At 44.1% G+C, this 14,798-nt stretch overlaps 5 protein-coding genes across 7 annotated transcripts in view; 1 reads left to right on the top strand and 4 right to left on the bottom strand.

Moving 5' to 3' along the window:
* Positions 1-5,146, bottom strand: part of LOC6578549 (nuclear pore membrane glycoprotein 210) — a 30,746-nt gene extending 25,600 nt beyond the window's left edge. Inside the window, exons 1-7 of the mRNA XM_002004423.4 lie at positions 4,922-5,146; positions 3,778-4,846; positions 2,339-3,718; positions 1,529-2,279; positions 1,144-1,461; positions 373-504; positions 63-262 (exon numbers count right to left, since the gene is read on the bottom strand). Coding sequence (XP_002004459.3) covers positions 63-262; positions 373-504; positions 1,144-1,461; positions 1,529-2,279; positions 2,339-3,718; positions 3,778-4,846; positions 4,922-5,076 — 4,005 coding nt within the window. The 5' untranslated portion in view covers positions 5,077-5,146. The remainder of the gene's footprint in view (positions 1-62; positions 263-372; positions 505-1,143; positions 1,462-1,528; positions 2,280-2,338; positions 3,719-3,777; positions 4,847-4,921) is intronic.
* Positions 5,147-5,361: 215 nt separating this feature from the next.
* Positions 5,362-6,950, bottom strand: LOC6578548 (hydroxysteroid dehydrogenase-like protein 2). The gene is made up of 4 exons (XM_015163219.3): positions 6,591-6,950; positions 6,374-6,537; positions 6,092-6,305; positions 5,362-6,029 (listed from the first exon to the last, which is right to left on the bottom strand). The coding sequence occupies exons 1-4, from the start codon at positions 6,602-6,604 to the stop codon at positions 5,561-5,563; spliced, it is 861 nt and encodes a 286-aa protein (XP_015018705.1). The 5' UTR covers positions 6,605-6,950; the 3' UTR covers positions 5,362-5,560.
* Positions 6,951-7,162: 212 nt separating this feature from the next.
* Positions 7,163-8,362, bottom strand: LOC116803654 (hydroxysteroid dehydrogenase-like protein 2). The gene is made up of 4 exons (XM_015163220.3): positions 8,257-8,362; positions 8,032-8,195; positions 7,760-7,973; positions 7,163-7,696 (listed from the first exon to the last, which is right to left on the bottom strand). The coding sequence occupies exons 1-4, from the start codon at positions 8,268-8,270 to the stop codon at positions 7,228-7,230; spliced, it is 861 nt and encodes a 286-aa protein (XP_015018706.1). The 5' UTR covers positions 8,271-8,362; the 3' UTR covers positions 7,163-7,227.
* Positions 8,363-8,562: 200 nt separating this feature from the next.
* On the top strand, positions 8,563-14,337 carry LOC6578545 (angiogenic factor with G patch and FHA domains 1). Of its 3 annotated transcripts, none has more exons than XM_015163217.3 (9): positions 8,563-8,913; positions 8,971-9,073; positions 11,987-12,123; positions 12,313-12,408; positions 12,524-12,593; positions 13,188-13,682; positions 13,752-13,869; positions 13,932-14,031; positions 14,146-14,337. In XM_015163217.3, exons 1-9 carry the CDS (start codon positions 8,719-8,721, stop codon positions 14,311-14,313), a joined length of 1,482 nt encoding a protein of 493 aa, XP_015018703.1. In that variant the 5' UTR covers positions 8,563-8,718; the 3' UTR covers positions 14,314-14,337. The 3 variants fall into 3 exon arrangements, with proteins under 3 accessions (XP_015018703.1, XP_015018704.1, XP_002004455.2); XM_015163218.3 differs by lacking the exon at positions 12,524-12,593 and adding an exon at positions 12,658-13,087 and having other exon boundaries at positions 8,564-8,913; positions 12,313-12,402; XM_002004419.4 differs by lacking the exon at positions 12,524-12,593 and adding an exon at positions 12,658-13,087 and having other exon boundaries at positions 8,564-8,913.
* On the bottom strand, positions 9,081-10,656 carry LOC6578546 (hexokinase type 2). Its single transcript, XM_002004420.4, has one exon. The coding sequence runs from the start codon at positions 10,550-10,552 to the stop codon at positions 9,188-9,190; it is 1,365 nt and encodes a 454-aa protein (XP_002004456.1). The 5' UTR covers positions 10,553-10,656; the 3' UTR covers positions 9,081-9,187.
* Positions 14,338-14,798: the final 461 nt, after the last annotated feature.

Here is a 14,798-nt window from a genome sequence, read left to right as displayed (position 1 = left end):
TATGTATCAAATCAAATGCAATTTCCAGTAGGTAAGCCGATTTAAGGCCCCAGCACACTCACAATTATCAGATCACGGCCGAGGGTATCCTTTGTGTGTACAACACCATCTGGCGTCACTGAAACGATGCCGCTACTTTGGCCATCCAACTTATAGACCGCATCATCCATATTACATTTCAACTGTAGCGTACTTCGTGGCGCCGCCAAAATCCAATCCATTGTTATGGGCTTTGGTGCGAGCAGCTCCAGTGTTTTGAAAACTGTGCAACGATAAAAATTTCAATTTGCGGTTCTCTCTCTCGCTCTCTCCCTCTCTCTCCTCGATACACAATTTCATTTGTGGTAAAAAAAAAATTAAGAAAATACTCACCAATTAGCTCCACACTGGACGCGGGCAGCTTCAATCCATCCGGCAGATGGACAGAGGCCGTGATGGTGACCTTGCCGGGATTGAGTGCGCGTATACGCACGGAAATTAAATCGGTGCTTTGGTACTCGATGCCTAAAAGAGCGAAAGATGAACAATTAGAGATTTTGTCGCAGCGAAGTCGTCTAAATATGTTAGATTGCATATACAGTAGAGTCCCGATAATTCGAAATAACAAGGGGGATCAGTTTTTTTTTTTTTTGATTTACACGGAAATTCGAAAATATCGAGAATTATTGAGAACGAATTTCTTTCAAGGGAATAGAATTTTTTTTTTTATTTATCGCAATTTTTTATTTAGCGGGGTACGAATTATCGAGACTCGACTGTATATAATTGATGTTACTGGGCTTCATCTAATATAAATTAAGTTTTATATAGTGATTCGGGTACGATATATATTAATAATTCGCCCTCAAACGCCTTTTCCATATGTGAAAGTGGTTTTGATATATATATGTATATACATAGTTATATTACTATATACCACTTCAACTTTTTGGAAGACTCTACGAAAATGCTTCTCGCTTTTGCAGTCTACAGCTTTAGCTTGAAGCCTTGTACGTTCCGTATCTGTTCCTGCACTGGAGCTCAACCATGCAAGCTCATCGTAGAACTGTTTGATCTGCGTGCACTTGGTGGGCATTGAGCTGAAATCTCTGCGCAACAATGCGGTATCTGTGCACGCTGACAATATATACATAGTCAACTCACCCGCTGCCGTAAACACATTGAAGATCTCCACAACATCCGGCTGATTGACTGACCAGGTTATACGCATATTCTCCAGTGTGCCCAGCACCATGGGCGACAGATCTGGTTGGCCCCACAGCGTGGCAGGCATCACAGCTCCTGAGCGTATACGCACAAGTGGCGTGCGCACCTGGACGGCAGTTAGAGCGACAACGCGCACGTCCACTGTATCCTCGGAGACAACCTCATCCTTGCCACTGATGGGGTTCTTCAGCAAACAGCGGCCAGTTATGCGCGTAACGCCCAATTTGTGGGCTGTGACTATGGCAGAGCTCATAGCTGTGCAGGCGGAGGAATAATACAATTAATAGATCTATTTGTATAGCTACTAGAGCCGCCCACTTACTTGCCACCTTTTCCTCGTGCACGGTGTAAACGATATTAGTATTTGGTTGCGGTCCGCCCTGGTAGTAGATTTGTATGCTCGAGCCCACGACGAGCGTGGAGTTCCTGGGATAGAGACGCATGGGCGCAAAGACCTGCACGTTGAGTGGCTCACTGGACACCTGACGCTCCCCCTTGCCCGATTGGAAGATAACCTTGGTCTCGCCAATGTTGTTGCCCATTATGCTGTAGCGTATTTCGCCAACGTTCAAATTGTCCTGCTCATCCAGCTTGACAGTCAATATGGTGGGATCGAACACCAACTGCGACAGCTGATAGACGCTCAGCATATTCGGATCGATGTGCAATGGATTATCGTTCGTATCGAACAATCGCACAATGGCCTCGATGGTATTCGTTCGCTCCACTCGATCCAGGGCACGCACAGTGATCGATCCAATGCCCACCACGGAGATGGACAAATGCGTCGGTTCGTTCATTAGACAGAGATCGGTGAGCTCCAATCGCACATGGCCCAAGCGCTGGGGAGTTAGCACCAGCTGCTGCTGCTTCTCGTCATGGGTCACTTGCACCACGCCCTGCTCGGTGAGCTCCAATTGAAAGAATCCGCTGCCCTGAGCTATGGAAATGTGCTCGCTGTGCGAGGGCGCCAAGTAAATGCTGATATGATCCGTCGGCAGCAATGTGCTATTGACTGTATGGAAACGAATCTCGTTCTCAATCACAGGCTTCGTGATTTCACCTGTCTTCACCTGCAATAATGGAGGTATATTAGAAATATATAGGGCTATTGGATATCACATGTGCTCACATTCTTCACTCCAAAGTTGGGATGCTCTGGCTGGATGCCCAGCTGCGAGAGCAGCTTCGTGTGATACCGTGCGACTGTGCCCTTGATGCGGAAATTAGGCGCCACCTCATTCAAGGTCAGCACTAGCACATCTCTGCTGGGCAATTGTACGTTATGATAGAGCTCCACTTCGGCCAGCTGCTTGTGGGGAATGCTGTCCGTTTGATAACGCTCATCGCCTGTAGCAAACTCCCATTCCAGCCCCAGCGAGCTGATGTTCATTAGCTTGCGATTCTTCACATCCTGCACCTCAATCTCAATCTTAAACTTGTTCTCCTCATCCTTGAGGTACAACAGCGAAGAGCGCAGCTCCACGGGACACGACTGGCGCAGTTGCTGCCGCGCATAGAGCTTGAGGAAACGCGGCCGGACGCAATGCACCTTGGTAGTTATTTCGGCGTGGTAGGCAGCAAAATTGGGTGCGGCCAGCTGATTGTGCACACGATACGTGAACTCCGTTTCGCCCAGCTCCCGGCAGAGCACAGTGAAGGCCGTCAAAGCATTCTGTGTATCGAAATCGATTTCCGACACTCTGAGGACTTTGCCATCGAATTTCGTGTCCTTGGTGAGCTCCGCCTCGAGCGTGAAAATGCGCTGGGGTCCATGGGCATAGATGACATTGCGTGAGGCGCCAATGGGCAGAACTATTTCATTCTCTACAGGATTTAGCACTGCAAGCGGCTCAAAGACATGCAAATCAACAGAGTCCTGCAGGACTTTGTCCTGGAAACTGTATGAGATGCGCAGCAGAGTGCTGCCCACAGCAGTGCTGCGCAGTTTGAGGATATGGCAGGCCTCCGGAGCCAGTACATCCCGTGCGTCCGAGGCTGGTCCGTTTTCCAGCTGCAATATCTGATGGGAGAAGTCCAGCTGGAAGTGCAAGTTATCGCACTTGGTATAGGGCACATAGCTGCCATTGACATGCGCGTAGACAGCCACATGGAGTCGCACGTAATCCCTCAGAGCAGTCTCAAAATTGTATTGCTTGACCTCCAGGCGTTTCGGTGGCAAAAAGTAGATTTGGGCTTGCCGTGAAATCTTCTGATTCTTAGCCAATCCCACCCGAACTGTGGTGTGTGCCGTCAGCTGCAAGCCCGAGTCAGTTATCTCCTGCGACACACCCGCCATGCGCACATCTCGTATCTCCGTGGTGGCCAAGCCCTGGCCATCGATTTGCAGCAAATGGGGATTGCCCGAGTACCACACGTAGTTGGAGTCACCGCCACTGGCATGAAATTGAAACTTCTGCGGCTTTATGGTATTCGGGTCGTAGGGCAGAATTACTTTGACGGGCTCCAGCGTGAGCTCCCCAAAGATTTGCATCTCTGCCTGCACCGAGAGCTGTAAAAGATCGTACATTAATATACAATACACTCTATAAAGCAGTAAATATATTTTACATCCTTATAAGAGCCATATATCTGGGTGGATCCTTGTCTTCGCGTCTCTCCGTACAATCGACTGCCGTTGCGCGTCCTCTGGAGTATCTTGAACAGACCTTCGTCCACCTCAGAACCAATATTGTAGCGAGTGCCGAGCGTAATCTTCTGACCATCGGCGGAATATAAATCCAATGCAACCTCATGCCGCTCGCCCTTCACAGTAATCCAATTGTTGTGCGGCAGCAAGCTAATGCCAAGTTTCTGGGGCTCTGCAACGGTCAGCAGAGCGCTGGGTCCTTTGGGCTTCTCGGCTGAGCTCTCTTTGGGCATGTTATGATCCCGCAAATAAACCTGAGTGCGACCCAGGCGAGAGGCCGTGGCTACGCTGCCCTTCATATAGGCCACATTCTCGTCCTCCACCTCCAAATAGTATTGCTTATTGGCTGTTATATCATGAAGTCTGTCCATTTTCAACTGCATTATGCGAAAGTTGATCGTATCGCCAGCCATGATGGTCACCTCCGAGGGCTCAATTATGATGTTGGCCAGCACACTGATGTACACCTCGACGGGCGGGACATGTCTGTACTCTGGCTGGGGCATGCTGACAGAAACTTTGGAGGTGCCCGTATTGATGCCCTCCAGCAGGATCATATAGCCCTTAACGCCAGCTGCTTCGAATTTCTCCAGCGACGGCGGCACCACATGGAACGGACTGTCCGAGAAGGTGAGGAAGCGTAGGGCAGGTGGCATATTATTGCTCGGTGAAGATATGTCCCAGTTAAACTCGATGCCCTCCAGCGTAAAGAATTCATTGCCTTGCGAGTCGAAGGCGTGCAGCTCGAATGTGGCTGGCGCTTCCTCCAGGTACAGCTGCCTGGTGGCTGTGCGCACATTCAGCCGGTCAATCGTATCCACAATCACATCGCAGCGGAGCGTTGCGCCCGTGGCCACCTCCTCGGCGAAGACAATCGCCGTGTTGCGACGCCGCTCACGTGTCTGCACCGTGACTATGGCCTGGCTGGAGCACTCCGAAAATCCGTTTTGCACAGGCGTGACACTTATCAGATCTTGGCGCGAAGATGTCCTAAAAATAAAGCCATTAATATAAGTAATCTGCTTTTAGGTTATAAAGCAGACGCCGGCTGCTGCGAAATTTCACCATTTGTAGCAATTGGGATCGACGACTTCCAGCGTGAAATTGATGGATTTGTCTTGAAATATCGGCAGCAGAACACGCGGATGATTCAATTTCGCCGATTCACACACATTTTGTGATACAAATAGCAGTAGAAATAAACAAAATACTTTCTGCATTTTGGCACATGTAAGCGTCCGTTTCAAAGAATCGCGTTGTTTTCTACTGAACTGACTCAAATGTGATAGCAAATGAGCTGACAGTCAAGCGATATATGGTTCATAAAAGCGAATGAACAATCTTATCGGAACCACACGTCTATCGATATGATTGCAGTTCCAGATTTTGGCGCCAATTTATGGTAAGCGATTAATCAGCCATAAACAAAGAATATTTACTTTTCATGTGACAATATATTTATTTATATTATCCATTAATAGAAAATATTAGCCAACACTTTATAATTAATTATGCATTACATGTATTTTCAAATGATGCAACCAATAACCATACAATAGTTCAAATGAACCAAATTGCTCATCACCATACAGCAAGTATCGATTCATAAACACGCAAAACTATCGGAGCCACTTAATTGCGCGGCAATTCAAATGATTTGATAACAATTTTTTTTTTTTTTTTGTAAAAACAAAAATATAAAATTTACAGCTTGGCAAATGGACCTTCATCGTCTAAAAATATATCTAATTGCAGGTTGTGCATGTTCTCTGGGCTGCAAGCATACTTGCTAAAATCTCTAACACCCACATCCAATAAAACCTCATCGTCCATGAAGAAATTGCCAGTGTATTCCCTGGCATCTCTGCAAATAATGGCATAAGCGGCATCTGCCATTATTTCAGGTTTCCGTGCGTATTTCGCACTCTCCGAACCACTCAGCATTTCAATTGCAGCCGTATGAATTGTGGTCCGAGGCCAAAGGGCATTGACGGCCACGCCTTGAGAACGGAACTCCTCGGCCATGCCAAGGACACACATCGACATGCCGTATTTGGCTATGGTGTAAGCTGTGTGATTGGCGAACCAGTGCGGCTTCATGTTCAGAGGGGGAGATAGGTTCAAGATGTGTGGATTATCGCTCTTCAGCAGATAGGGCAAACAGGTTTTGGAACTGCAAGAATTAAGAAATCTTAAAAGAGCTCCCATTTCCATAAGCCAAAGAACTCCACTTACACCAAGAAAGTGCCCCTTGTATTTATATTCTGCATCAGGTCATAGCGCTTCATGTCCGTCTCCAGGGTCGGCGTAAGAGATATGGCACTCGCATTGTTAATAACAATATCAATGCCTCCGAATTTTGCCACAGCTGCTTCAACCGCCTGTTGCACCTGCCTTTCATCGCGTACGTCCACAATGCAGGGCAAAGCTTTGCCACCTGCCCTTTCGACTGTGGATTGATATGAAGATAACACAAATCATTTCCAGTTCAAGTCAAGTACAAAGTGCACTACGTACTCTCCTCAGCTGCCGTATAAATTGTGCCAGGCAATTTTGGATGTGGCTCAGCTGTTTTAGCAGCTATCACTATATTTGCGCCATCGCGCGCTGCTTTCAAAGCGATTGCCTTGCCAATGCCACGAGATGCGCCTGTGATGAACAGTGTCTTGCCCTGTAATTTTCTACTTGCTTTGTCAATTTAATTCACTCACAAAGGTCAAACTTCAATAATTACCCGGAGTTCCTCATTCTTACAGTTAGCAAACTTTCCGCTAATCTAAAGCGCTAAGCAAAGAACAATGTCTAAAGAGAGCAGTAAGCAAAGTGACCAGATCGTGATCGATTTAAAATATCTATTGTTTACATCTTATCAATTTGAGTAAAGAAACCGATTATTTTAACATTCGATAGGTGGTCACACTTAAGCGCCTTAAATTTAAATAAATAACTGACACATTTTACATCATTTCAAATTGCCGCTCTCGCGCCTCTAAATATTTCCTCGAAGTCTTTAATGCTTAACGGAATGATCACACACTTCACTTTACTTTTACTGCACTGCACGACTGACCCCCACCAGGCCTACGTGACTGAAGAATTGCTACAGCTTCTGCTCTTTATATATGCATCAGCCTAAGTTGTTCTCAAATGTTGAGTCCGGTGAGAGGTAGAGGTCGTTGCTCGGTCGGAACGCTCTCTGCTGTGTTAAGCATTCTAGCTTCGTTTTACATATACACAAAATGAATTATCTCTGTGGCTCTTCTTCGTCTCTTGCTTTTGTTATGCAGACAGAGAGAGAAATGAATGTAAGAGGCATCTTCTACAGCCTTTATCCAATTATAAATTCAACAATTAATCACAAAACAATTGTTTTACAACTTAGCTAATGGATGTCCATCCTCTATAAATAAAGCTAAACTTAATTTATGTTTATTTTCTGGATGGCAGGCATATTTGCTCAAGTCTGTGACGCCTTCATTCAACAAGACTTCTTCGTCAATGAAAAAGTTTCCCGTAAATGCTGTAGAATCTCTACATATTATGGCATACGCAGCATCTGCCATTATCTCTGCTTTGCGTGCAAGTAATTCACCCTCAGGTCCAAAGAGCATATCAATTGCTGCCGTATGAACTTTGAAACGCGGCCAAAGCGCGTTAACTGCCACGCCCCTGTCGCGAAATTCCTCGGACATGCCCAGAACACACATCGACATGCCGTATTTGGATATAGTATAAGCAACGTGATGTGCCACCCATCGGGGACTCAGGTTCAGAGGGGGAGCCATGTTCAAGATGTGAGGATTATCGCTCTTCAACAGATAAGGCAAACAGGCTTTGGAGCTGTAGAGATAAAGTTGAAATTATTTTCAGATTCAAAGATAATATGATAAACATTGCACCTACACCAAGAAGCTGCCTCTTGTGTTCACATTCTGCATTAGATCATAGCGTTTCATATCTGTTTTAAGTGTAGATGTTTTTGATATAGCACTCGCATTATTTATCAATATGTCAATGCCTCCGAATTTAGCAACGGCTGCTTCAACAGCCTGTTGCACCTGCCTTTCATCGCGTACGTCCACAATGCAGGGCAAAGCTTTGCCTCCAGCCCTTTCAACTGTTAATAAGCATCAAATGTTGGTTAACATAAATGTGCTATTTTCATATTCACTTACTCTCCTCAGCTGCCGTATAAATTGTGCCAGGCAATTTTGGATGTGGATCAGCTGTCTTGGCAGCTATTACAATATTTGCCCCATCTCGGGCTGCTTTTAAAGCTATTGCCTTGCCTATGCCACGGGAAGCACCAGTAATAAACAGGGTTTTTCCTTTTAATTTGCTTATTAAAATACGTTTATTCGTTAGTATTTTAATTTTTTACAAACAAAGAACTTTATTACCCGGTATTTTTCATTGTTGACAATTGTTTTCTGTTCTGCAATGTGACCAAATTATATGAACAACAAAAATCCTAACAGTGCCTCGGCACATAACAGAGAGCAACAAGTTGTTGCTGTTAGTGTGTGAATTTTATAATAAAACCACTCTCGCAAAATTTGTAAAATTCTTTAAGATAATCCTATAACGTACAATCTTTTATTACATTGGTACAATATATTTGAAATTTAAAGTTAATGTCCAAAATTTCTAAAATCGTATTTCTTAATATAATATTTTTCAATTGCACATCACTAAAACTAAAGAATTTCCCAACACTTCACTAAAAACATTTCAACCGGTGCAAAAATGCGATGCGCCACAAATAAAAAGACGCTGCCTGAGTGAACAACTGAAACAAAGTAGTTTTCATAAAATAGTGACAATTTAACTAATGCAAAAATCAATACAAATACAAATAAAGAATGTCAGAAGCGATCGAGACCAGCCAGGCAGCCGCAGAGGATGCTTCGGCTCACGATTTTATAGAACTCAAATCTATGGAAGATGTGGAGAAACTGGAGCAAAAACAAATTTACGATTACATAGAAAAATTACACGGAATTATAAGGAAATATGATACAAAGATTGCATCATATAAGCAAAGACTAAAACATTTTGTGAGATTTGCGAATCGAAAGGCTTCTTGAAAAAACTAAAATGAAATTTTCTTACAGCTCAACAAGGAAGCAAAAAATTCGGAAGAAAAACTAGCGAATGGCGAAATAAATGAGACAAAGGATAATGGTGTGGAAGGTGAAGGTGAAGAGGGAAAAGAGCGTAAGTGTTAAGACATAACAACAATTTATTAATTATATTAAATTCTACATGGAAGATATTTTGTGGATTGCTTAATTATATCCGTTCACAATAAGAAACAGAGTATATTGGTTTTCATGTTGATTTGCTGGCTACGGCAGCCACGAGCGCAGCTCCACGCCCCGAACCGTCCTCGGAGAGCATAATATCGAATTCCTTATCCGGCTTGACCAGCTTCTGCATCATTTCCCTTATATAACTATCGAATTTCGGATGAAGGCGATAAACAGATCCATCCATGCCAACCACTACCTTGCGATCAGGGATCTTGTTAATCAGTCCACTGATGCCAATAGCCACCAAAGTTGCAGCACGCCTGGCCACACACTCGCAGATGTATTTCAGTTTCTGGCAGTCCTCCACGGACGCCTTATCCAGTCCAAAAAGCTCCTTAACAATGCGTCTGGTGCTTGTGAATTCGGGAAAGGAATCCTCTTCTATCTCCGATATGTGTTTCGTCTCAAAGATATCCACATTGTTCTGCAGCACCGCAACGAAGGCGGCCCGTTTGGGGCACAGCTTGAAGATCTTGTTCCTCTCCAGGGCGCGCAGCAGCACCAAACGCACCAGTTCGCCTAAATACATGCCTGCGGTCATTTTCTCGAACAGCTGCTCAGAGCGGTTGATCGACTTTCGATCCACTTCACGATCGTAATCTGTGCGAACAAAGTCTAGCTGTCCGTTCTCTCCAAAGGCACCCCACTCCACATTTACAATCACCTGACTGCGACTGCGTTTGAAATTCGGATCGAGTAGCTCCACATTCTCCACCTGCTCCACATAGCAGGCATTGCAGCCGGTGCCGACAATGACGCCCACGCGGCATTCGGGATTGCGATGTGCACAGGACATCAGTGTGCCAGTCGTGTCATTGAGCAGAGCGACGACTGCAATCTCTGCATCTCCGCGCCTTTGAATGGCGTCGTGCAGCATTTGGCCCACATCCTGGCCCTCGACACCGGGACAACTGAAGCCCTTCGTCCACCTCGTCAGCATCGCCTCCTTCAGACCCAACTGGACGCAGGGAAAGGAGAAGGTGAAGCCCAACGGCAAATAAGCCTTATCCATGTCGTGCTTGGCCACAAATTTGGCCAAACATTCTGCAATATGATCGAACAGCTGCACGCCCGGCCCAGTCATTAGGTCCTTGGGCACGGGGTAAATCTGCGACTCGACAGTGGCATCGTGGTGTCCCTTGAGCGTAACAAGCAGCACACGGAAGTTGGTGCCACCCAAGTCCAGGGCCAAATACTTGCCCATCTCGTCGCCCGTGGGCAAGTCCTGTACATATGTGGGAAAGCATTTTGTGCTCGCCTGATCGTGTGTGCTCCGCCGCAATCCTTTGGCTGTCTCGTTGCAGAAACGACGGTACACCTCTTGCACCTGGTAATCGCTCAGCACAAAGGGTTGCATAAGCTCACGTATTTCTACATCGACCATTTTCTTCCGTGTTTTATTGCACCGCTGCTATCCGCCTGGCTCGAATGATGAGTAACGACTAACCAGACCACATGCAAGCACCTGCTAACGTCGCCAACTGTGGCTGCAGTCGCCGCTGTTGCTGCTGCTGCTGCTGCTGCGGCACTTGATAAGAATTGCAGTAGCTCAAATTTTCGCATTCGCAGTTTATAACTGTGTAATCTAAGCTAGCATCAATTAGAAAAAAAATCAACTAAATCTGCTGAAACATAAGTAGAAAGACACAACGTGTGCTACCCGACAGATTAAGGCAAGGCGAAAGGCGATAAAGCTTATACGCCGGGCATGCCAGCCTCTTTTAATGAAGCTACTTTAGGGCATATTCATTAAGTCTGTGATTTAGTCTTCAGAATAGATGTCTAGGGTATGATTTAAAAGCAGATTGTTATCTGTATTTAAGAGCATTTATAGGCATTTTTTTACCATTGCAGTCATAAATCTTTAAAAATCTTGGAATTGCACAAAAACACATTTTCAAACCATTCTTTCTTTCTAATCCACACTATGCAGTAATTCTATAGTGCATAAGCTTTGTTTTTATTTAGAAATGGAATGAATCATCTCGAATAACAAGTTTCTTGAAGTTTCTAAAAAAAATCTGTTTTCTTATACATGAACTAAAAGTTGTACTAATAATAATACTTTCTACAACTGTTTTGTTTCTGTTTCTGTTATATATGTGTACATAGATAGTATAGGTAGGCTGTTATGACTGTTTTTTATACAACAACTAAAATGTTTATAATTTCTAACACAGCTTAACACAGTTATTATTTATTATTTTAAGAAGTCTAGATAACAGATACTAAGTTACAAACAATTATAATTTTGAGCTTCAGACTGTGTAATAGTCTTACATTGTAACAGATGCAATTATCTATAGCGAATCAGCTGTTGATAATGACCATATAGTTTATGGTACTACAAGTATCTTCCATGCAATTAAAATTCAGACTGAAGTCCAATACTCAAGCCAAACAAACTAAATGAATAAAAATTAGATCATACCTTTAACACTTTGATACTTATTCTTTTATAAATATACCTTACTTTATATAACTTACACTTTATCACTAATTACCCCAAATTTCCCACTATTTGTAGTTAGCCTAGTTTATTTACCTGTAGAAAACGGTTTTTATTATATTGTGTGATATTTCATATTGTTGTAAGTCAGGTCCGTTACACATTTAATCTTAATTATTTCCTTATTTTTACTATAAAATGGAAAAGGTGATAATCCCCAAGCGCCAAGTTTACGTCAAAGTGCGCGGAAGATTAGCGTAAGGTCCCTGGTAAATGATGTAAGCGGGTTGGCACAGGCTAAATAGGCGATAAGACTGGGTCTAAAATATTAATACAAATATAAATATAATAATATATTAACTTTTACAGTTTCGGCCACGGCTGCTTTTAGTTTTGTGGACGAAATGCGCCAAGCGGCAAAGCATGCAGAAAACTTGAATAATTTTGTCTATGAGCCCACGTCGGGCTTGTACTATGATCCCAAGACTGGCTACTACTATAATGCGGTAAGTATTGGTGGACGTATGTATATATTGTCTATATATATATCATCATCAACGTAATCTTTATGACGTGCCAACACGTCGTAGGTTATCGACAAGCGATGAACCTACAGCAATGCCTCTGCTTGATAAATACACACTGACTCTAACTGCCTCTCCCTTCCTCTCTCTTTCTATGTGCGCCTCTCTCAGGAATATGGTCTCTATTATGATGGCCATACGGGCTGCTACTACAGCTACGATCAGTCGAAAGATTCGTATGAATTCCATTCACAGGCGCAGGTGCAGGTGAGTCTGTGGCTCAAGTGGCAACAAGTGTGAATTTCGCTGATTGATTAAACTAAATGATGATTCTTTTACTCCTATCCGCTCGTCTACACCCTTCTACTACTGCTCCGTTAAGAGCGAGTCTCTTAGATTTTTAGCACGTTTTCGCAATCTGCGCATAGACCGAATGCGTTGCAATGCATTAGGTAAGCGCTGTGCCTTCGAATGTGCGATAAAAACGCGGATTTCTTTTCTTTTATCCGCTTTTAGGCAAACAGCGCCGCTGGCAGCGGCGACAAGGAGCAGCAGGATAATGAGGAGGACAATCTGCACGATGAGGTTGAGTTCGATGAATACGGTGGCGTGATCACGGACAAAGAAACGCTGAAGCAAATCAAGGCAGAGAAGCAAAAGCTCAGGGATCGCGCTGCCAAGAGCAAGCGTAAGGCGAAGAAGAAGCATGCGAAGAAAAAGAAGAGAAAGGATCATCGCCACAAGTCGAAGAAGCGTCACAGGGACTCGGACAGCGAGGGGAGTCGCAGGCGCAGGGCTCGCGATGTGGAAGACGGCGAACTGTCACAATCGTCGAGCGGCTCCAGTTCGGAGTCGAGTGATGGGGAGAGCAGCAACAGCAACGGGGAGGGTGACGATGAGGAGTCCTCCGGCGTGCCCATCTTCAAGGCCAACAGTCGCTTTCAAGGTGTCTAAAGAAATTCGAGTTTTTATCCGCATTTAGACTAGACTCCATATATATTTATATATATACATATGTATGCTAATCTTTGTCTAATCCTCGACAGACATTGCCAAAAAGTATCCACCGTCGCTGCGCATCATTGTGCAGGAGACAAACGTCCAGGACCTTACCGTGGGCAGCCTTCACCTGATTACCTACAAGGGCGGCTCGCTGGGCAGGGAAGGAGCACACGATGTCATCATTCCGGACTTGAATGTCAGCAAGTGCCATCTCAACTTCCACTACGATACTAAGCAGGGCGTCTACAAATGCCGTGATCTGGGCTCTCGCAACGGCACCATTCTCAATGGCTATCGCATGTCCGAATCGAAGGAACCTAGCGAAACATTGGATCTAGTTCATGGCAGTGTCATCAGCATTGGCCAGACCAAGTTGCTCTGCCATGTGCACGAGGGGAATAGCACTTGCGGCTTGTGTGAGCCTGGACTGCTCATCGAGACGCAACCAGCTGCAAGTGCGCCCGCTGTGGCCGGAAATGTGCTCTCGCACAAGGAGCAGTTGAAGAAGCTTCAAAAGAAGTACGGCCTGGAGAATGAAAGTGAGTTCCTGGGTGTATACATTGATGCGCAAGGATAATGATGTATTATTATTATAAATATTATTCTAGAATTTGTGGAGACGAGCGGCAATCCCAATCCAAATTACAATGATCGCAGTGCTCAGCGACGCATCAAAGTGGGCAGCAGCACAGACAAGGAGAAGACTGAGGTGGCCTGCGTGCACACGTAAGTGGAAAGCCTTCGCTTGGTGAGAGGGTAAACTTTAAGCTATGCTTTTCTCTTTGCAGGGAAATAGCCAGCTCCAACAAGGGCTTCAAAATGCTCAGCCAACTTGGCTGGCAGAAGGGCGAAACGCTGGGCAAGGGCAATCAGGGATTGCTAACTCCTGTAGGTTGCATATGCATATACGAAGGTAGTCTAACGGAGGCTACCCTCGTATATTTATATATCCGTACCCATATTTTTATTATTGCGTACTTATCCTTTCTTATCCGTATCCAGATCAATGTCGTGGCCAACGAGGGCACCACTGGCCTGGGCAGCACCGATACTTCGACCAAAAATGTCGCGCGACCCATGGATAAGCGTAAATTGGCCAATTTGAAGATAACCCAAGCGCGTTATCAGCGCGCGAAAGATATATTCGTATTATCCGATGAGAGCGATTAATAAAAATTGTTGTTTTTGTTGCTATTTTTTGTTTTTTAAGTTTGAAACACATTTAATTAACAATTACTCATACATTTTATGATCATAAGTACATATATATATATTATATATAGGGTATATGTAATTAGAAAATCTTGCTATATAAGGTTAAGCTATCAGTCAATTAATTAATTTAGCTTCGCTCAAAACACACACAAGAAAAGAATAATAGCAAAAATATAGAGTAAAAAAAATATAATAAACTAAAATAAATAAAATACACTTTGCAAAAATGAAAACTAAAAGTAAAATACGCGTGTGCCAACCAATTTGTGTATAAATTAATTATGAATTAGTTTATGTTTATGTTTAAATATGTTTGTTTTTCTTTCATTTTTTTTTTAATACAAAAGCCTCTTAAGATATGTGGTTTTTCTTCTTCGGCCTCCTGCCATGGATGTTGCATAAGAATTGTTGTTATATATTAAACGTGCTGTTGTTGTTGC

The sequence above is a fragment of the Drosophila mojavensis genome, unplaced genomic scaffold, assembly GCF_018153725.1.
Source record: "Drosophila mojavensis isolate 15081-1352.22 unplaced genomic scaffold, ASM1815372v1 contig_80, whole genome shotgun sequence".
NCBI classification, from domain to species: Eukaryota; Metazoa; Arthropoda; class Insecta; order Diptera; family Drosophilidae; genus Drosophila; species Drosophila mojavensis.
This window is presented reverse-complemented; position numbering and strand designations above follow the sequence as displayed.

Bases quoted from the DNA above. Each gene is read 5' to 3' on its own strand.
- LOC116803654 (XM_015163220.3), bottom strand. The intron at 7,974-8,031 runs GTAAGTGAATAT...GCTTATTAACAG, and splicing joins TTATACGGCAGCTGAGGAGA to TTGAAAGGGCTGGAGGCAAA. The intron at 7,697-7,759 runs GTAGGTGCAATG...TTATCTCTACAG, and splicing joins ACAAGAGGCAGCTTCTTGGT to CTCCAAAGCCTGTTTGCCTT.
- LOC6578548 (XM_015163219.3), bottom strand. The intron at 6,306-6,373 runs GTACGTAGTGCA...ATCAATCCACAG, and splicing joins TTATACGGCAGCTGAGGAGA to TCGAAAGGGCAGGTGGCAAA. The intron at 6,030-6,091 runs GTAAGTGGAGTT...TAATTCTTGCAG, and splicing joins ACAAGGGGCACTTTCTTGGT to TTCCAAAACCTGTTTGCCCT.
- LOC6578545 (XM_002004419.4), top strand. From the start codon at position 8,719: ATGTCAGAAGCGATCGAGACCAGCCAGGCAGCCGCAGAGGATGCTTCG. The intron at 9,074-11,986 runs GTAAGTGTTAAG...TAACTTTTACAG, and splicing joins AGGTGAAGAGGGAAAAGAGC to TTTCGGCCACGGCTGCTTTT. The intron at 13,088-13,187 runs GTGTCTAAAGAA...AATCCTCGACAG, and splicing joins GGCCAACAGTCGCTTTCAAG to ACATTGCCAAAAAGTATCCA.
- LOC6578546 (XM_002004420.4), bottom strand. From the start codon at position 10,552: ATGGTCGATGTAGAAATACGTGAGCTTATGCAACCCTTTGTGCTGAGC.